We start from the raw sequence: 20,959 nt of genomic DNA, 5'->3' as shown, positions 1-20,959 counted from the left end.
TTTTTATTTATTTTTTTTATTATGTTTTTGTTTCAGTTTTACGATGAATGAGGCATGAGAGAAGACTAAAACGTTTGTGAAAAGCATATTTGAGCTGACGGCGGTATGGGAGGAGAGGTAGCATTGTGCGCATATGCTTCCTGGTCTGCTTTGCAGGAATGCCAGGAAACATCTGAGTCGACTCAGTTAAGCAGCACAAACCTCTTTCACTTCTGCAGATGGCTCAGCACGAGCATCAGGTGCAAAGGTCTAAGTGCGTTGTTCAATGTAGTCCCGCTGCACTTTTGCAGATACATCAGCAACTGCCACAGTTATCACACATTTGGAAGCCAGACAAACCTCTTGTGGTGTGAACCTTGCGAAAGCAGAACAATCGGGTGAAGCAGGTGGGGGGTTTTCAGTGGCATCCAGTGCCAAGTATGGTGCCACAGTGACTTTTGGCAAACCACCTCTCACAGCTGAGGATGTGGCCTGTTTTTCCCTCCAGTAACATTCTGAAGTCCTATCTGTTATTTAATCAGTTTACTTTTTTTTTTGCTTTTCCTGTAAAACATATCCCAGCTGATCAGATAAATTTGAAGGAGGGAATTATGCTACGAGACACTGAGGGTGTTGATGCCGTGTGCAGTGATCACACTGTGCAGAGGGACAGGTGTCTGTTTTTGTAAAAACAACACACAGTGTTTGCATAGCAGTCTGTGCTACAGACCGATTGGGCAACTCAACAAAGATGTCTTGCATATAATGCTCTACTTACCTGAATGGCATGATGTCATCACATGGCAAAAACAAATTGATGCGCAATGTTTACCTCATAAGATCAGCACCAGAACTGTTTTGAAACGCAGGCAGCGGCTATGTATGTTCACCAGTGTGTCAACAAACTCTGTGGAAATATAGAGAGGTGTGGTGCTCCTGTGTAATTCTTTCTTTCCTAAAATTTTTCCATAAAGACTATTCATTTCACTCGAAGGTGAGTGCAGTCAAAAAAGGGCAAAGCGGATGTGTGTCTTGGTGGGATTATGGCCTTTAGTGGAAGTCATTCAGATGAGGCTCCAGCCCCCCCTGTTGGCAGATACCAGCTGTAACTGAACAACACCAAAACTTAGAGGTTAAAGTTTGATATGTGTGACCAAAATTTAACTATGTCCTTGGCTAATTGAGGAACAAAATATGACTGGCATCATCCTTTATGATAAACGCTCTGTCAATGTTTTCTTTACTTTAAATAATTAACTTAACGCGGTGTACCCAACCCTGCAGGGGTTTTCGAGGAGAAGTAAAAAGATCCTGTGAATTCTGAATACCTGGACTTTCTCACCTACTTTGACATTGGCCTTTAAAGACGGCCTTGACATTACGAGGTCCCTCCGCTCTCAGGTACTCTGACTCACTTTCTTAGCCTGAATCAAAAGGCCCTGGAGGTTTCCTGCCATTTTTCTCTGGAGTGTTTTCTCTCAAAGAACAGGAAAGGCAGCTCTGTTTCCCACACACTCGCAGAGCTTCAATATCAATGCCATTTTACGGCGCGACCACTACAGCACACAATCAAGCAGCTGCGGAGTCATTGTGAGAGCCTCGGAGGCTTTGTGTTGGAATATCACACTGAACCAATAATGCTGTTTTGTATTTTTTGAGGCAACATTATGATTGTAGCCGCTATTGGCTTGTATCACTGATTATAAGGTCAGTTCATGTTCTTTATACAAGATCTGTGTTCAGTCTTGAAAAAAATTTCATTCAGAGTAAGAAACCACACATATCTTTATCTATCTGGTCACTCCCTTTCTCTGGAACATTGTGTTATAATCTAGCAACCCAAGCATCTGCAATGAAAAGCCACTTATTCAACACCCTAGCCAAAAGCCAGCGTTGTATAACAATCCCCATCAACATATCCCTGAAGGCGTCCTTCTCTTGAAAGTGTTGACCACAAACAGGCTCCACAACAAATTTTCACTCCAACTCCAATTTTTCCAAAGCATGTAATGGCAAGTAATGACGCTTTGTGTTTGTTTGGAAAGTTCTCTCCCTTTGAAAAGATTGCGTTCTCATGTTAATCAGCCAATTGCGGCACAGCTTCCTGTTTAGAAAGATCCTAATCAGGCTCCACGAGAACATATGCTGCTGTGTGGATTGATGTGGAGCCAATTGCAACTAAAATAAGAAGAAAACACAGATGCTTCAAAGGCCAAAGGGTGAGACGCCTGGTGATATTGTCATCAGTTCCCTGTAACGCATCAGATCAAACATTCAGACATTGGGGGACTGATGTGAATTTGTATCAGGATGTGGATTTGTCATAACTTGAACGACTTCTAAAGGAAATCTCTTCACTTCCTGCGACATCTGGGATTTTCTGTGCGATTTCCAGCGAAGGATCAAATGACAAAACAAAATGTGTGTCATCACACCTGACCCAGATGGAAATTCACATCAGGATTCCCATGGAAATGTATTTACGTGTGTAAAGGTAGCAACCAGCATTCCAGACATGGGCAGTCATCATCTACACGTGATAATGGAAAAAAACACGAGTTCAGACTGGCCTATTTAAAGCAAGCAACATATATTGATATTTGTAGTCCTTGCGTGACAGGAACCAGTCGACACACCTGTCAGCTTAGGACAACCCTGTATGATAAATGGGGAGAACACACCTGCAGGTATGCATTGTATGTGCTGCAGAAAAATAATGAAATATTTCTCACTCAAACTTTGTTTTATGTCTATGTTTTATTTACCTCTGCTGTCAGCTGCACGCGACATGTTTGTTAACATTAAAGCAACGTTATGTAGAAGTTGGCATTCTGTGCAATTCGGCGCTTTGTGTTGAAAACTATGTAACTACAGAAATCTCATGTGAAATCAAAAAACTTGGCAGATATAAATTGTGTCCTACGATATCGCATTGCACGTAGTGAAAAGCTGGTTGAGAAAATGCATTTTCAGGGACTAAAATGTGTGTTGAATCAATCCATTGTATCAATTTAAAGGCATGTTCCCATGACAGTCATCAAGCGGATCGAGTGAAAGATACTTGTGTGACTGTTTAAGAGCCGGGCTACTGTATATCCCACGAGGCACAGGGGACAGACCCCCTGTGATGCTCTCTGGAGGGTAAAGTGGGATTAGTCCGCCGCTCCTGGACCCCTGCCAGGGTTTAATGGAGCAGGAGTAACTAAATTGACGGGGATGCTTGCTGGCCAACAAAAGCCCAAAAACACTTAGGCTTTACTTAAAAATTGGGACATGCTGACTTACCCTAAGCTGGTTCACATCCAAGCATTACAATGCTGGTTATAACATTAATTCAGATTAACTGCAAATGCACTGATCCAACAAAAAAAAAAGGCAAAGCATGTACATCCTGATTCACACGATCGCAGTGTATTCACAGACGTACTTTATGCTTTCCTGCAATAACTGGCTACAAGTCAAGAATGTGAACAACAGGGGTCAGATAGGAGGTAGGGCCGGGTGGGGGAGACCCACGGAGGTCTGAATTCCCATGAATCACTTGGTGCAGTGACCACAGGGTGCTAGAATTCTAGTTGACCTGGGAAGGGGGCTATATCCTCACACAAATAAACTGCAGAGATACTTGATAACTCTCTCACATGATATGCTTGGCGTTGAAGTGATATTGACTTACCATCCACCGAAAAAATGAACTTCCGTGGCCTGGCGTAATTTCCGAAAACTTCTGAAAACACAACAAGGTTGTGAGGGGGTGTTTATATGAACTCTTGACTCTTTTACAGCCACATTTGAAGGCAGTAGCTTGCCTCAGACCAAAATACGGTTAGCTCATCAACAAATGGATGGGTTTGTATGATTTCTGATACGTTTATAGTCATCGGAGGATAAATCCTCATGACTGGTGGTTCCCTGACTTTTCCTGTAGCATCTTAATGAAGTTATTATTGTGTGTTTTTAAAATGTCTTAACAACTATCAGTTGTTTTTTGATTAAATTCAGTATATACACATTTATGCTCCCCTCAGGATGTATTGTAGCAGTCATTGAATACATCATCGGGTAAATTTTTATTTTGATAGCATGCTATGTAATTGAACTACAAGAATGTGAGTTAGTTGCACGTTTAATGTAATATCTAGCCGCAGAACACGCCAAATGCATCAATAAAGGGGTTTAAACCTTAACTCTATGCCCCAAGGTCAAGCCATCAAGGAGCAAAAAACATGTTAATCCACCACAGTCTATGCTTTGTGTCAAATTCAGACAAGCAGGTCAGCACCTTTGACACCAAGCTGCAAACACCATCACAGAGATTATGACCGATATATGTATGGAAAGTGACAACGTGTCCCAGCCGTGACCCTAAAGTCACACCTAGGAACTAAAGAAGGAGAGGGCAAGGGTTTCCATTATGTGAGGTCCCAGTGATGGAGGCACCCATCCTCCTCTAATCCCCACCACTTAAGAGCCTTGGCGATATCTACTTAAAGAGACATTATGCAGGAAATGTTATGCAAATGGCTTGTTTATCACTTCATCTCCGTGTCAGCCACTTGTTTTTTGTGGCTAGTCTGCAGCGTGCCACGCTTATCTCTGGCTTAGGGAGCAGCATAATCTTTTAACACCTATCTGGCAGATATCTCTATTGTTGTCAGATTTGATATGCGACGGGAACCCGAGTCAGTCTCAGTGTTTTCTTTTCAGCAACCAGAGCAGTACTTCAGGGCCACGTAAGGGGCATTTGAGTTCATCTTATAGTATACATTTGCATGAATTCACACGAGTCATTGAGTCAACAGAAGTGGGATGAATTTTGAAGTGTGCTGTGCACATACTGGGGGCCCTCTCTAAGCTGCACACATTGAGACACCCTTACTAAGCAGATTACCTCCACAAATCTGTGTCAGGATACATTTCTGCATGTCTAGTCATGCAAACAGAGAGAGAGCGTGAGAATGCAGACACAAAGCATGTTTACAGTATCAGATATGCATCCAAACTGACTACCTCTCAGCTGCTGCTTAAAGACATCAGTGCGCTGCTGACATCTGCTGCACAACTTAAGGTACATCGCAAAAAAAGTCCTGCAAACACAAAATGCCTGTATTTACATTTGTGCATTAAAGAGCAGCTCACTGGTCGACCTGTGATGATAAAAGTGGCCGTTAGCAGGAAAACGAATCTTTGGATGTGGAGATATTTAAAGACCGTTTCCTGTGTTTGACGTTTACCTTGGATTAAGGAACAGCATTGTGACTCACAGCTGCCAGAGGTGCAGCATGGGAGCCGAGCTGGCAACATGACGTGTGTCAGTGGGGTGGGGGGGTGGGGACCAGATGTTGTCGTCCGACCATGGGGAATAAACTCTATCAGTCACACTGCAGGTGGTGGGAAAAAGGGGGAGAGAAAGGGAGAAGAGAACGAGTGAGCGAGAAACAACGGCAAACAGGAAGCAGAGACCTTACAACACAATGCTTGCAGAGTTTCCTGCAGGCTCAGACAGATAAGGAACAACACTTTGTTTAAAGCTGTATTTTCACCCCCAAACGTTTCCCGATCTCTAAAACCACATCTTACAATGCTGGTGCAATTCTTCTGCACCACAGCTGTGATAATGTGCTGCAGAAAATGTGGATTTGAGTTCTTGAAACTGAAAAAAGAAGTGAAACCCTTACGTCTCAAGACAACATAACCTGCAAGTGAGTCTGATTGAATTAAAAAACAGCAATTATCATTACAACCACTGCTATTCTTGCCATTATGACACTATAGGCCTGCGTCATGAGGTCAGAGGCCAGACACAAGAATAGCTGTGTGATGAGGATCTGAAGGCTCGCTCATAAACATCGTCACCTGCACATTTCCTGTCTTCACAAAATCATACATCCTACAGCTGTGCACCAGATGCACTTCAATGCAAAAGATGAAAAAAAAAATACAAGGTCGAGGTGTTGGAATTTCGGTCAGTGTAGGTATTTTGGTGTCTTTTGATGTTGAGCAGAGAGTGGGCGTCCAAGTCTCAGGTCTGTCTTCAGCACGGCATCATTGCGATGATAATTTGGTGATTTCATGCGCACATACAAATCAAATGCACGGTGGATATTTGGAGCATCAAAAAATAATGTCGATCAACGCAAATAAAAAGGGTGAATAGACATTCTCCAGAAAGTAGTCACGTTAAAAACCTGGATGTGAAGTACACAAGTCCTTTTTTTCCATTTTCTGCTACTTTATACTTTTTCTCCACTACAAGTCAGAGGCAGATGTTGTACTTTTTACTACACTACATGTGTACTGTGGCTCGGGCAACACTTGAAGACACCTTGGCTTGCTCAGTCGTTCTCCTGAATGCACATATATTTTATATAATCTACTCCTATCAGATATTTTGTCATCTGAGATATCTGTTTACTCTGTTATTTTGCTCTATTGCATGCCTATCTGGAAGAGGGATCTTGGCTCTGTGGCTCTCCCTGAGGTTTCTTCCACTGTCTATCCATGATTATCAGCTATATAAATAAAATTGACTTGACTAGTCACTGGTTATTTCACAGATTTAGTCTAACAATTCAAAACACCAAATAAATAAGAAATAAATCGTGTAAAATTGTAGATTAAGGAAAAACCTATTAACCCTCAAAGGGATGTACACATGCAGATAAACTATTTAAAGTAGTTAAACCACCTTAGACATTAATTTATTTTAATGTTAACCTGGGGGTGTTAATCTTCAGTAAATATGAACCCAGTCACCCTGAAAGAGACAGGATGAAACATGGAACATGAAGTTTCTGCTATAAACTGCAGCTGGTGACAGTCTAACAATGCCACCTCAGCTGTGGCCTTTGCCCCTTTCACATGGGAGAATAAAGCTGCCTGTGAGCGCTTTCACAAAATTTAATTTATAGACCGAACAACAGGAAAAGGTGGCAAACAAGTCGGGGGGAAATTAAAAAACTTATCTGGGAAGAAAAAGTTGCCGTGCTGACAGTTGAGCGAATGAATGATTGAAACCAAAAGCACAGAGGCCACTGTGCACTATACATGCATACGCTCATTATGTGTCTGACTAACCGGGAATACTCCACATCTTGTAGCATGTAGACAGGTTGGGAGATGAAACGTGTCATGTCACAAAGAGGGAAGTGAGAAGCAGCATCTGGATGAAGCACCAAGGGGAGACTCCAACATGTAAAATCTGATCCTGGAGCAACACCTCCCTCTAGGGACCAACTATGGCATGACAATTATTGGTAAATTCATGAACTGAACTGTGAGGCGCACAAGCATTTTTTAACATGGTACAGTGGCCTGAAAATAATATTGTCTCATGTAACATATTACACAAAATACGTTTTTAAAGAATATTTTTGCATAATAATAATAAATCTATTACAGTAGGAGTTGTCTACCCGAGACCATAAATGATAGATGGTACTTTATATAGTCACTGTACCTTCTTTCTCATTATCAGTCAGCGGATCTTTACCAGTGGCCAGGCTCCTCTTTGTGGGAGTGACTATGTTAATCTACATCAAATGGAAACAGTCAAAGTGTTGGCGCATCTTCTGATTGGCTGCCTTTGTTCTTTCAAACCGAGGTGTCCTCTCCCCTTTATTGGCCCCAACTGACCTCCCTGTGGGAGAGGACATCTTTTACAGTAATGCCGCTGTTGCTGCTGCTGCTGCTGCATGGACTTTGGAGCTGCTGGCATAATGATGGAGTCATAATCTGAGGAAAAGCAAAGATGGCACAGGCCTGTCAGAGACATGACAAAGCACACAGGCTGCGGGAGGAGGTGAGCTGCATGCTGGTCGGTGATGGAGCTGTGGGGAAGACCAGCATGATCATCAGCTACATCTTCAATGGATACAACAGCGAGTACAGACAAACAGCTTTTGATGTTTTCACTGGTGAGTGCAGGTTCTTCTTTTAAAAGGTGACTGACTGCTTGACAGAGCAATGAAAACTTATTTCTACTTGACTTTCAGGTTTGGTTCATGTGAATGGAGTTCCAACTCGTATCAAGCTGATAGACACTGCAGGACAGGTAGAGATTCTGCACCAACATCATTATAATTTCTCTAGTTGGTCTTTCCCTTCTCATCTCTCTTTACTCTGATCCGACAGGAGGAGTTTGGCCATTTCCGCTCTCTCTGCTATGCCCACGTAGACGTCTTCATCCTCTGCTTCAGCCTGGTCAACCCAGTCTCCTTCGAGAACATCACCTCCAAATGGATCCCACAGATCCGTGCTGGAAACCAGACCTCTCCCATCGTTCTGGTCGGGACTCAGTCAGACCTTCGCCACAACGTGGACGTCCTCATCCATCTGGACCAGCGGAGCACCAAACCAGTGCACTTCAGCCGGGCCAGGAGGCTGGCACACAGGATCAGAGCTCATGGCTATATGGAGTGTTCAGCTCTGACACAGCACAACCTCAAAGATGTGTTTGACCGGGCTATATTTGCTGCCATCAAGCACAAACACGCCAGCACTAACTCTAAAAAGCTCAGCCTGCTTAAGCGTTTGAAGATTTTTTGTGATTGTGGATGGAGGAAAATCATCAGGTTCATCTGATGTGGAGTTAAAAGATGGATTGATTGCACTCAGCCTGGTGGACACGGTCTATTTAGGGATTTTTATGACAAATTATGCATTTTTATTGTGCAATGCACTAAAATAACATCATTTAACATGACCGAAAACCTGTGCCGATTTCCATCCTGTAACATGTGACAATCTTTATCCAAACTTCAGCATAAGAAGGCTACATTCTGCTCTTTTTTATCTTCTCCTTTCTTGGTTTCATTGTTTTATTTGTTGTTCATATTTGTATGTGTGTGTGTGTGTGTTCAGGTTTTGTAATAAATGCACTACGGTGAAACATATTTAATCGCCAGTTGCTTTGTTTTCTTTAAATCAGTACTTTAATGCAAAAATCAGGAGAGACATACAGTGTAGATCCTACAGTGGAAGGTACTGTCAGTGGAGAAATGGAGGGAAAACACAAAGTACCATTGGGGACAAATGGTCACCTGCTGATGCTTTGAAGTGCTACTTTACAAGACAAAAGCCATTTAAATCCACCCTGTGTTTGAAAGCCTGTGCTGAGGCATGTGTCTAACAATTATCTTCAAAACAGCCACCCACATGGCATTTTCTTTAGTAAAATCATGATCAAAAAAGTTTATTTCAGGGTTTGCCACAAATGATTGTCATATCAAAAGAAACCATTTTGAAAGCTGCTTTGAAATGGTTTACCAACTCAGACCATGATCTTATTATTTTACATTTTCTGTATCTTAGGGGAGCACAAAAAAAAACTATCCTATCAATACAAGGGCTTAGTTTTATGTTGAAAAGAGGTGGGGCATAAGGGCTAAGATAATGTCACACCTACAGTCCATACAGGAAACATGTCACAAGTTATGTTTTAAAATGAGCAGGGTTTTTGAAATGATACAATTCAAGGACTTCTCAAGCACTTTTCATGGGCAAGTTAATTCCAAATTAGGGGCCAGTAGTTAGTCAGGGTTCATACAGGTGCTGGAAATCCTTGAAAACACTTACATTTGGTTTGGAATTTTCAATGATTGAAAAGTGCTTGGATTTTGGATAAAGTGCTTGAAAGTACTTGTATTTCTTTTAAAGTTAAAAGCTTTATATTGGCTCAGCTCACGACCGGTGACACATTTTGAAACATGAAATGTCATCATGCTGTAGAATACTATCACAAAACAATTCTGATTTAATGTGCTGAAGTGAAATTGTTGTTTTGAGTGTACGTACTGTACCTAAATTTGAAAATGAAAAAAAACAACAACTTGAAAATGTTTCAAGTGCCTGAATTTCACCATGGAATGAATGTAAAAAGCCTGTACGGCTCTTCACATATACCAGTCTACAAGCCTACAGTACTCAAAGGTGTCACTTTGTGTTGAAAATTGGTGAGGACATGGGAGCTCAGATTTAAAAAACAAAAACAAACTAGCTATTTTTTGCTTGTTTAACTAGTTATACATTTTGAAATGATGGGGACAAAAATGGTAATTTCAAAAAGTGGTGGACACATGTCCCCAGTGTCCCTAATGAAATGTTCTGCATTTTCTGCAAAGCAATCTTATATATGTTGCTGTGCTTCATGCTTCCTGTCCTTCTAATAATTGATGGTATTTTAAAGTGCTTCAGGGTAGCAAATGTCCAAGAAGTTATGCTGGTTTGAGGACTGGATGTGAAAAAATGTAGGCCACACCTCCCCTCCTTTAATAATAATTTACATACAGCCTTTAGTTTTTAAAGCTGTAATCTTCCAAAAGTTAAATGCATAAATATATACTTCAAAAAAGCCACAATTCAGTGAGCGCATGAAAACATTTTGGAAAGCTGCACAGAAACCCTACACTCGGCCTGGGCGCCTCTGCCTTGCACAACTACGTTTCCCATCATGCAACCGCGCTTTACCCTACTCTGACCCTGTGACTGAAAATAAGCTGATCAGCTGATCTGACCTGGCAACAAAATAACGTAGCTAGAGAAATCTGCCAGGGAGGGGGCTGCTGAAGAACAAAACAATGACACTGCTCGGAAGGATTTAGACACAGTAACACTTTTTAAAGACTTTGTAACGCCGTCGCGCGGATTTTCCTCCCGTCGTAAAGTAAAGAAATAGTCCGCGGGTATCCGGAGCTTTGGACGTCGGCTGGCTGTTGTTTTTGTTGATATGTTGTTACAGCTCAGTTGACAGACAGGAGGCTAGCTGCTTGTTAGGACGTGCTATGTACTATTAGGACCCGCTGGCTCGCTTATTGCAGTTGTTCTTGAGGAAAAGTTGAAACTGTCCGTCGACGCCGAGCAGCTGTAAAGTGCGTTTTGCGGCTTTGTTGCCAAATTATCCACCGAGTTTGCCTGCGAGCTACTGAGAGGGTCGTCATTGCCAGCTAGCCTGTTGTTAGCATCAACATTTGCACATTCATCTTATTCAGGGAGAGTTCATTGTCTCGGTTGGTACAAGCAACCTGCATATGCTATCCTGTGTTGTTTTAGTGTTGCTCTCTGGCACTTGGGTATATTTTATGTAACGCTGAGGCTACGTGCTAACTTTAATACATGAGCGAGCTAAGTGTTGGTGGCACAAAGATATCAGGTGTTCCTCGAGGAGACGGCTGTTCCTGCTCCATTGCCTCACTGTTTAGTTGCACTAGATGATATTGTTAAAACCGTTTTTAAGTGTTTGAAATCCATACTGCCAGAGTTGACTTGATATATTTTATTGTATACAGTCAGTGGGATACTATGCAGCTGTTTTAAGTTGATGTAATTGTTGTCTTTGGTCATTTCAGCTGTCAGTATCACTGCATGTTGTGCATTTGTCATTAACTGCTATTGTCAATTGCTGGTGCTGTTGTCAAAGGTGATCCAATAAGCACTGCTCTGTATTTATCTTGTACGAAACGATGAGTGGGCATGGCTCATCTTCAGAAAAGGGAGTCAACACTAGTCTAATATGTCAGGAGAGTTATGCCTGTGGTGGCTCTGAGGAGGCTGCGTTTGAGTGTGATGAATGCAAGAGCTTGCAGTGTGTTCGTTGCGAGCTCGAGCTCCACAATCAGGAGCGTCTGAAGAACCATGAGAGGGTTCAAATAGGCCCCGGGCACGTACCTTACTGTGACAACTGTAAAGGAGGTAACGGAGACAGTGGCAAACGCCATAGGTCTGTGGTCCGCTGCCAGAACTGCAAGGTTAACTTGTGCCAAGACTGTCAGAAGCGCACCCACAGTGGAGGCAACAAGAAGAAACACCAGCTCACATCTTACCCTCCGCCGCCCAAACCTGCGGTGGTCAACTCTGTCCAGACGCCTGTCCCACCCGCTGTCCAAATCGCCGAGGAGACCAAATCTCAGAGAGCAAAACTTCTGGAGAAGGTTTCCAGTTTTCTCTTGGTTGACGAGAATGAGGAAATGCAGGTGAGTTGTCTCTAAAAAACATCAAAATTCTTTGCTCTCACCAGACAGTTTGTTGTTTAAATGACAATTTTCCACTTCTAATCTCTTGTTCCCCCAAAGATAAAAGATGATGCTTCATTCATAAAGCGCCTGAGCTGCGAGCCCGACCAGCTGCTGAAGGTGGTGTCCATCTTTGGCAACACAGGAGAGGGCAAGTCTCACACCCTGAACCACGCCTTCTTCATGGGCAGAGAAGTGTTCAAGACTTCTCCCACGCAGGAGTCCTGCACCGTGGGTGTGTGGGCAGCTTTTGACCCCACCCGTAAAGTGGTGGTCATCGACACAGAGGGGCTGCTCGGGAACAGTTCCAAACAGGGCCAGAGAACCCGTCTCCTGCTCAAGGTGCTCGCCATCTCCGACCTCATCATTTACCGCACCCACGCTGACCGCCTCCACGACGACCTCTTCAAGTTCCTCGGGGACGCCTCGGATGCTTACTTGAAGCATTTCACCAAGGAACTGAAGGCCACGACGGCCCGCTGTGGCCTGGATGTCCCGCTGTCCACATTGGGCCCTGCGGTGGTCATCTTCCATGAAACAGTCCACACTAAGCTGCTTGGTTCAGGTAAAAATATCTCAGCACTTCTGTCCTGGACTTAGTTCTGTTATTACACCTTTATTAGACAAGTCAAAACATAAAGTAGAATTTTACTTTAGGGACGAGGGGCGTACCCTCCAAGTAAACTAAGGGTTAAGCATTTGCAGATAATTACAGGTTTAGCAAATATTAGCCCACAGTGTATTTCTTTCTTCTACATCACCAGAGGTAGCAATTGTCATTCTGCCTTTTCGTGAAATGTGTAAACACTGCTCTTTGGACTCAAAAGAAAATTGTGCAGACTGTGTAGTTAGGTCAAAAATGGGACACATAGTTGTAGTCACAGACGAAAGACAAGTTTTGCATGTTTTAGTTCTGTCGCTACGACTCATACTTGACATTACTATCGACCTTTTTCTATATAAATGTGTTTTCCAAACTCTCAGGCAGCTACTTGTTTCTGTTCTTTTTCCATCAATTTGCAGAGACTAGCAATTTGCTTCAGAAAGGACCCCCCCCCTCCAATAATGAGCATCATGCCTGCTTTTAGAGTCAGATTTCCATTATCGCTGCTGCTGTAAATACTAGTTTCTTTATGAAGTCTGTGCACCATTGCCATGCGATAATGAAATAACAGAAGGACTTGACAGACCTGATATTAACTTCAGTGCATTACATCACTCAAGTAAGCTACAAGCCTCTACAAGCTGTTTTTCACATTATATAGAAATGTATGGAAACGGATTGCTGCTTGTGAGGGAGGAAAAACATATTCAAATTGTGGTTGGCCTTGTGCAAATATGCTTAAACTTAAAGGAACACTGGTATGAGCCTTTAAGACTTTGGACAACAAATTTAATGTAAATTAATGAGTGACATGGGTTTTCTTAAAGACTTAATAAAGGAAAAGTTCACTGAAAAGTGAAGATTGAGTCATTATCTACTTACCCCTATGCTGATGTGAAGGCAAGTGAAGTTTCGTTGTCCACAAAACATTTCTGGAGCTTCACAGCAAAACAGTGTCGCAGCATTCGCCTTAACACCTGAAGTATTTGGGGACTAGTTTTAAAATGTTAAAAAACAACCTAAAAGATAGCATGGCTCCATACAGCTCGTCCAGCGTAATCCAAGCCTCTGGAAGCCCTGAGATCCCAAATTAATTTGGAATGACGTTATTTACACCCATTTCGAAGCTGAAGTCTTCACTATAGCTGCTAATCTAAAAATGTCTACGTACCCCATCTGCAGTGGGTGCACAAGCTTGCCCGCCCAACGGTCTTGGATTAGATTAACTTGGACGAGCTTTATGGACCCGTTACGTGTATGATATGATATGTCTATGATAGATGAAGGCTAACGGAGTACCCACAGTGTATTCTGATTACACTCTATACTAACCGCTCCAACCATGTCTCGTTTTAGACAAGTCATCTGAGTCAGTAGATCGGCTGCTGTTGGAGCGCTTCAAGAAGCTCTCCCGTTTCCCAGAGGCCTTCAGCTCTGTCCAGTACTGGGGCACGCAGACTCTCAACCCCCCCACTGACTTCCGTGGCCTGCAGAATAAACTGGAGCAGCTCCTGGATAACAACGCCACCCGTTCCCCACGCACCCCTGTGGTCATCTTCAAAGCCCTTCAGGTAGGGCTGTATAAAGTCAGCCAGCTGCAGATCTGCTTCAGACCCGCCTGTTTGCATTCAACTATGTCTGTGCAATATGTGTGTATATATGAAGAGGTGGTGCAACACTATGTTTGGTCTAGGTCTAGCTAATTTGTACTCTTCCTTGCTTTTCCTACAGGCGTTGAGTGAGCGCTTTAATGGGGAAATTGCAGGAGAGCTTGTAGCCCACAGCTGCTTCTTTCCTGATGAGTACTTCACCTGCTCCAGCCTGTGCCTCAGTTGTGGGTCAGTACCCTCCTGCTATTTAAAAAAAAATGTAATCATTGTTATCACTCCTTCTTTGTTGTGAAACCCCCTGCTGTATTACTTTCATCACAGATCTGGCTGCAAGAACAGCATGAACCACTTAGGAGAAGGGGCGTGCCACGAGGCGAAGCATCGCTGTCGTTATTCTGTCCAGTATGATAATCGCATCTACACCTGTAAGGTAAGCGCAGTCTCACTTAGATAGAACTGAGCTGTCTCTTTTAATCAGTGACTTTGTACTGACTCTTGTTCAATGGCTGATGTGTTAAGTTGAAGTCATTGTGTGGTGCATCACTGTAGGCCTGCTATGAAGGGGGAAAGGAAGTGATCGTTGTCCCTAAGACCTCAGCTTCCTCTGACTCTCCATGGTTGGGCCTTGCCAAATACGCCTGGTCTGGGTGAGTTGCAGCTGAATGAGCTACAGTGTCATGCTTGACTTAGGCTTATGTTACCTTTACAGAGCTTAAGTTTAGCTCTGGTTTTTTTTAGCCTCTTACATAAAATCAAACATTTCTATCCACATTAGCCTACACATTCCAAATAAATACCTTGGATACAAATTGGTTTACATTCATATTGTCACAGAGATTTGAGTTGTACATTAATGCGTCTACTGTATGTTCAGGTACGTTATTGAATGTCCCAACTGTGGAGTGATCTATCGGAGCCGTCAGTACTGGTATGGGAACCAGGACCCTGTGGATACAGTTGTCCGCACTGAGATCCAGCATGTATGGCCAGGGGTAAGAGAAACAAGCTTTTTAATTCATCTATCCAATGTAGATTATATGTTTATAATTATCTGTAATCATACAGACGTATAATCATTGCTAGAGGTGACCATTTATCGACTTATGTTGATAACCTGTCTGCTTTTTGCAGTCTGATGGTTTTTTAAAGGACAATAGTAATGCAGCGCAGCGTCTTCTGGATGGAGTCAACCTAGTGGCCCAGTCTGTGTCAGAGCTCAGTGTCAAGCCTGCCAAGGCCGTCACCTCTTGGCTGACAGACCAGATCGCCCCGGCCTACTGGAAACCCAACTCCCTCATCTTGGTGAGTGACACACACAGCCCCACCCTGTGCCACCCGCCACCAGCAGCCAAGTCAACACTTTCATGTCCAGAGGGATGTTTACTGGCTGGTGCTCTGCAGCTATTACACAATCTTATGTTTGCAGGTCACAAGATAAAACTTGAATACATACAGATTGCGTCCTCTTCCCTCTAGTACACTCTTGTACAATAACAGCTTCTCTTGTTATTGTTTTTTTTCCTCTTTCTCCTGTACAAGGTGTGCCATAAGTGTCACACAGTCTTCCAGGACAATGACACCAAACATCACTGCCGTGCCTGCGGGGAGGGCTTCTGCGATGGCTGCTCTTCCAAAGCTGCGCCTGTCCCTGAGAGAGGCTGGGGTCTTGCCCCTGTCAGAGTCTGTGACGTCTGCTACGAGCAGAGAGCCTCATACGCAGGTGCACACACTCTCAATAATGTCAAATGCTCTTTTGTGTGTGTTATGCAGCCATTTAACATTCGGCTGAGCTTTGGCTTTAGCAGATATCTTTGTCATCTTTATGCAGAGATGCTTGAGGCTGAGCGCGAGGAGGAAGAAGGTGGAACCCTGGCCAGGAAGGTTGGAGAAGCAGTGACCAACACTATAGGCGTTGTGGTCACTGCTATTGACATCCCACTTGGTGAGTGTTGTCCAAAACAAAACCTAAAGAACATCGTTATGTAACAGGAACATATGACCCAGTAAATGTGAGGGAATGTATACAGTGCCCTCTGGTGGCAGACGTGTAATGTTCTTATTTACGTAAGGAAGAAAAGTAGTGAGGTCTTGTTTCTAGTTTGAACTCTCGAAGATGTCATTAAGGAGTTTGACCAGCGAAGACTCCCTTATAAGGAATATGTAATGCCCTCATGGCCTAGTTATAGTAGAGACTGTAAAATTAGCAAAAGCTCACAGGTCTTTGCTCACTCGCTGCAAATGTACACATCAAGAAAACAACTTACCTATCAAGTGACAAATAAGTTGGAAAAATAGTAAAAAACCCAAACAGTCTGAATCCAATCAAGTGCCCAGTTGAGTGACTCAGATGTTTGATAGAAAGCAGATCTTCAACTACTGATTTTTCATTTGTCTGTAACTGTCTCGCTAACAAAACATGTTTATAGACTGAAAAATTTAAATCCTCCTACACACACTGGTTACAGAACCTCAGATTCCCTTTAACAACGTCTTCAGGTTGGCAGTGCTTCCATGTAGAGGGGCTCTGCTACCTAATGTCAAACAAAGACTAGTGCAAAAGTGCGATAGTTGTCCAGTTATCCTGTTTACTCCTTTCATTTTTGAGGCTTATTGCTGTAATATTTGTTCAAGAGTTAGTGTTATAAATGTTTTCCCCAGTGCTTTTGAGAAGAAGATTTTTCATAACAGCCAATATGACACATTTCTGTCAAGAAAATCCAAAATGTGTTTTAGATTGAGAAAACTGGCTCCGCTGCAAAGTGTTGGCAAGAATAAATGCTGCACTCGCTCAAACACACACCAGAAATCACAGCCCTTATTTTCGAATGTGGTTGTAGTTTCATGCATGTCTTAATCATATTTATATAACCTCAAAGAATGTACTTAATCCAAAGCACAAGTAGTATGATAATGCATGTTAGGCTGCTGCATGAGTCTACTGTAGGCCTATATTTACTGGTAAAGGGCATAGATGAATTTTTGATAACGTGATATCCTGTTGAAAACCTCTCCGTCTCCATCACCGCCCCAAAAATACCTCAGAGCAAGGTCCACTCCAGTCACAACAAAATACCTATTTCTAAATACCAAACCTTGTTTCCACGTTTCCATGGCTACCCGAACCAAGTCAGCCAAGGACTTTATTTTACCTGAAGCAGCAGGGTGCACTCCAAACAGTAGAGAGGAAAAATAAGCAAAGTAAAGCGATGGTAACTGACAATGGGAACTGTTTTGGTATCAACAGTCGAGTATTTCAAATAGTCAGTAAATGCAAATAGATTTAGGCACTGCAGCATTTAATCAGCAGGGATGGGAGGTATAATGAATGGGGCTCACAGAGTGTAGGTATTGTAACAGGAGACTCCAGGAAATTGTTGCGCTCTGCCAAGTCCGGGACATAACCCCCCATAAAACCACATCGTGCCATTTTTATAACATGCTAATTGGTGTGATTTGGATGCGGCAGTAGCAGGGTATCAGGTCATCGTTAACCTATTGCTCTATGCCTTTTGTCAGTCAGTATAGTCCCTTTCCACCTTCCAAGCAACAAAGCGAACGTATTTTCTGAAATGTCGAACTGTTCCTTTAAATGTCTGCACTATGTTTACAGTGACTTAAAGATATAATATGTAACATTTACAGATACAATGTCCAAAAACAACTAGACCTTTGTTACATATTTTTTTGAGTGGTGTATTATTATAAACTTTTCCAAAAATGTTCAAACTCAGAAATTTGCTAATTAATTCAAGGTAAATTTGCATTTCATGTGGTCTCCTGGTGCTATAACTGTCAGGGAAACATCAGATAATATGTTGGAGAGCAAAGAAGGAAGGTGAAGGTGACCAAACATATATATGAATAAAGCATTAATACATTACCTCAGACATTTGTGCTTAAATCATGTCAGATGGTGTTGTTTAGGAGTTGGGGGTTGTTTAACAATAAAGACAACAACTCCCATGATTCCACAGTACTTAACAATGTCACCAAACTACATCTTTTGTTTTCTTTTTTTTTTTTTTGCGGAAATGACAAACTGTGCGTTAAAAGTGACCACCATGTGTGTGTTTAATGTAAAAGATGTAACTGTTGGCTTACATTATAACCAATATGTGCTTGTGTATGTGTTTATTTATGTGTTTAGGTCTCGTGAAAGACGCAGCCCGTCCTGCCTACTGGGTGCCCGACCAGGACATCCTGTCGTGCCACAACTGCCAACGCGAGTTCACTGCCAAGCTGTCCAAGCACCACTGCCGCGCCTGTGGCCAAGGAGTGTGCGACGACTGTTCCCCTGAACGCAGGACGGTCCCATCGCGGGGCTGGGACCACCCTGTGCGTGTTTGCACCAGCTGCAACCAGAAACCTGGAGAACTTTAACAGGGATGGCCTTCCTTCCTCGGAGCACCAGAGAGAACCACTGGCTCACTCAGCTCGCAGTCTGTCACTGCTTTACCTCTGTTACTCTAATGGTTCTGTCTCGTATCTGTGGAAAGGAAGTTTTTAGGCATATACATATATATAAATATAGGACAATTAGTAGATTTGGGATTTCAGAGTTCCTGTGGCCTTTGTAGAACAGCCAGAACATGTGAGTTACTTGACTGAGTGTGAAATTTCCACTCTGATTATTCACAGAGTGAATATTTTGATTCTTCTTGACACAAATCCCTAATTTTATGTTAAATAAGGCTGTTGAGCTATTTTTCTACTATCAGAAAATATTATAAAAAAAAATGTATCATTTAAAGGATATTAGTTAGCTGAGAACCCTGCGGGGTCGGTGTGAGTAGTTTCCAGCAATTCTTATTAATAAGCATTGTTTCTCTGATGTCGTACGTGTAATGGCGAGGAGATATTTTATATCCGTGCAGGTATAACTGCAGGTTCCATTGCATGCTGTACTGCATCATTTTAGTTTTTGCACTAAGCCTTTTTCAGCTGTTATAGGCTGTTGCTTACCATGGCCAAAATCCAGATATCCCTATGATCAAGTAGTCTGTCCCAACTGAGCTGAAATCGACTCCAGCAGGTCCAGGCTGTGGATATCTGGTGTGCCAAAAATCATTCAGGTCACTGTGTCTGTGCTGGTATAATGTTTATATTTTATCATGTAATTTGTGGTTGTATGAAGACATAGAACTATGTTAGAGGAGTGTACATTTGAATTGTTGAAAATTATTTATGTATTGAGGATACAAAAAAAAAAAAAACTTATTAGCACTCTGGCATGCATGACAGTCCGATAAATCCATGGCCTTTTACTTGTTCAGAGGATGGTCTCTGAACGAACCTCACTGTCTCCTTTACCGAGCGGCATTTTAGTGTTCACACGTCATAAAATGTATGTAATTCATGGTCAGATTTGCTATCCTGACACCTTGGTATTAATTGTTTTTCTTGATATTGTTTAGCTGAACTTGAAAATACCCAAATTGGTCTTCAAACCAGTTTCACAGATCACATTCACAATTCTGTAGGTACAATCTGTCAGGATAAGGAGTCCTGACAATGGTCAACACATTTTTTGTCCTGTTTTAGCTTGACAAAGCTCGTTTTTTCCGTTATCTTGCATCCGTTAGTGAAACACATTGTATATGTTCTTTTTTTGGTTTTTGTTTGACATGAGTAACTGTATTGGTATTTATATACTTTTTAATGCCTGTATGTGAACCACCCATATTGTTTTTGTCTTCATTTTCTTTTGCCTTTCAGCATTACACATGAAAATTTGATGCTCAAATGTGACAGTGAGGAGATTTTGAACCATATTTAGTGACCGAGAGCTTTAACTTGTCTTGCATCATTGCTAGTTTTGAGTTGCTGAGTAATGAGACCGTCACATCTGGATGTCATATAAAGCACAAGGTGATGCCTTTAACACATATGCTTGTATTTTGTTGTTAAAAATGAGAGAAAAAAAAGGGTGTTTGTCGATTGTAAGCCTTGTAGATAAAGTTAATTCTCCCTTTGCTCCTAACGTGGAACTTTTTGGTTCTGATGTCTGATGAGAAGATGTTGTGTCTGCCTTGTCTCGAAATAGATTTATCTGTCTGAATGTTGCATCACACACACAGACACACACACACAGACACACAGACACAGACACACACTCCTCTGAGATTCTAATATTGCACAGTATAGGATAGCAAACGCGTCATGCCGGATTACTTGTACTGGAGTTCATTCCAATGCAAATTTGTGCCGTCTGTTGCTTCAGATATACTATGTGGTGTCCAGTTTTTTCAATAAGATATGGGTGCTATCATCAACACTTCTCACCTACACACACACACACACACTACAAATCAAGCAGGAATGACTGATGCATTTTAAAACTGTTGGAAACTAACTTGAAGCGATGATGATGATGTGTGATGGAAGATTTGCATAAGATTAAAGATGCATCAGCTCCCAACTGTCAAAAACATAATCTGGAATTGCCTCCATGTTTTTAGTGTGCGTGCGTGTTTGCGTGTGTGTGTTCAAATCTCCCTGTGTCAAACCACTTGCTTGTACTGCATGTGGGAGGAATAGATCGTGTGCACGCCTGTGTGCTAGGAGCCTCGCTTCCATTCCTCTCCAGCCACTGCAGCTTCGGATAAAGTGAGGGGAAATATATTTGCTTGGTGCTTATTGATGATGATGATAAATGATTTATAATTATTTTAATAAATAATGTAACCCCCAAGCTTCCATGTTGATATTCTGTGCCACTTTTGCACTTGCACAGTCTCAGCACAGCCAGCAGGGAATTG

At 42.3% G+C, this 20,959-nt stretch overlaps 2 protein-coding genes across 2 annotated transcripts; both read left to right on the top strand.

Moving 5' to 3' along the window:
* Positions 1–7,729: 7,729 nt before the first annotated feature.
* LOC311273875 (rho-related GTP-binding protein RhoV-like) lies at positions 7,730–8,562 on the top strand (the record flags this gene model as incomplete). Its single annotated transcript, XM_084381162.1, has 3 exons — positions 7,730–7,895; positions 7,974–8,032; positions 8,113–8,562. 3 exons carry the CDS (start codon positions 7,730–7,732, stop codon positions 8,560–8,562), a joined length of 675 nt encoding a protein of 224 aa, XP_084237288.1.
* A 1,952-nt stretch (positions 8,563–10,514) lies between these two features.
* Positions 10,515–20,634, top strand: LOC311273829 (zinc finger FYVE domain-containing protein 1-like). Its single transcript, XM_084381091.1, has 11 exons — positions 10,515–11,948; positions 12,048–12,552; positions 13,948–14,162; positions 14,323–14,429; positions 14,523–14,631; positions 14,751–14,848; positions 15,076–15,193; positions 15,333–15,503; positions 15,741–15,921; positions 16,030–16,143; positions 18,349–20,634. Exons 1-11 carry the CDS (start codon positions 11,439–11,441, stop codon positions 18,579–18,581), a joined length of 2,361 nt encoding a protein of 786 aa, XP_084237217.1. The 5' UTR covers positions 10,515–11,438; the 3' UTR covers positions 18,582–20,634.
* The last annotated feature ends 325 nt before the right edge of the window (positions 20,635–20,959 follow it).

This window comes from Pagrus pagrus (assembly GCF_965226575.1).
Source record: "Pagrus pagrus genome assembly, chromosome: 18".
Taxonomy (NCBI): Eukaryota; Metazoa; Chordata; class Actinopteri; order Spariformes; family Sparidae; genus Pagrus; species Pagrus pagrus.
This window is presented reverse-complemented; position numbering and strand designations above follow the sequence as displayed.

What these genes read in the sequence shown, in the direction of transcription:
- LOC311273829 (XM_084381091.1), top strand. Translation starts at nt 11,439, where the DNA reads ATGAGTGGGCATGGCTCATCTTCAGAAAAGGGAGTCAACACTAGTCTA. An exon ending in GCCAAATACGCCTGGTCTGG is followed by an intron (nt 14,849 to 15,075) that starts GTGAGTTGCAGC and finishes CTGTATGTTCAG; the next exon opens with GTACGTTATTGAATGTCCCA. An exon ending in TGCTATTGACATCCCACTTG is followed by an intron (nt 16,144 to 18,348) that starts GTGAGTGTTGTC and finishes TTATGTGTTTAG; the next exon opens with GTCTCGTGAAAGACGCAGCC.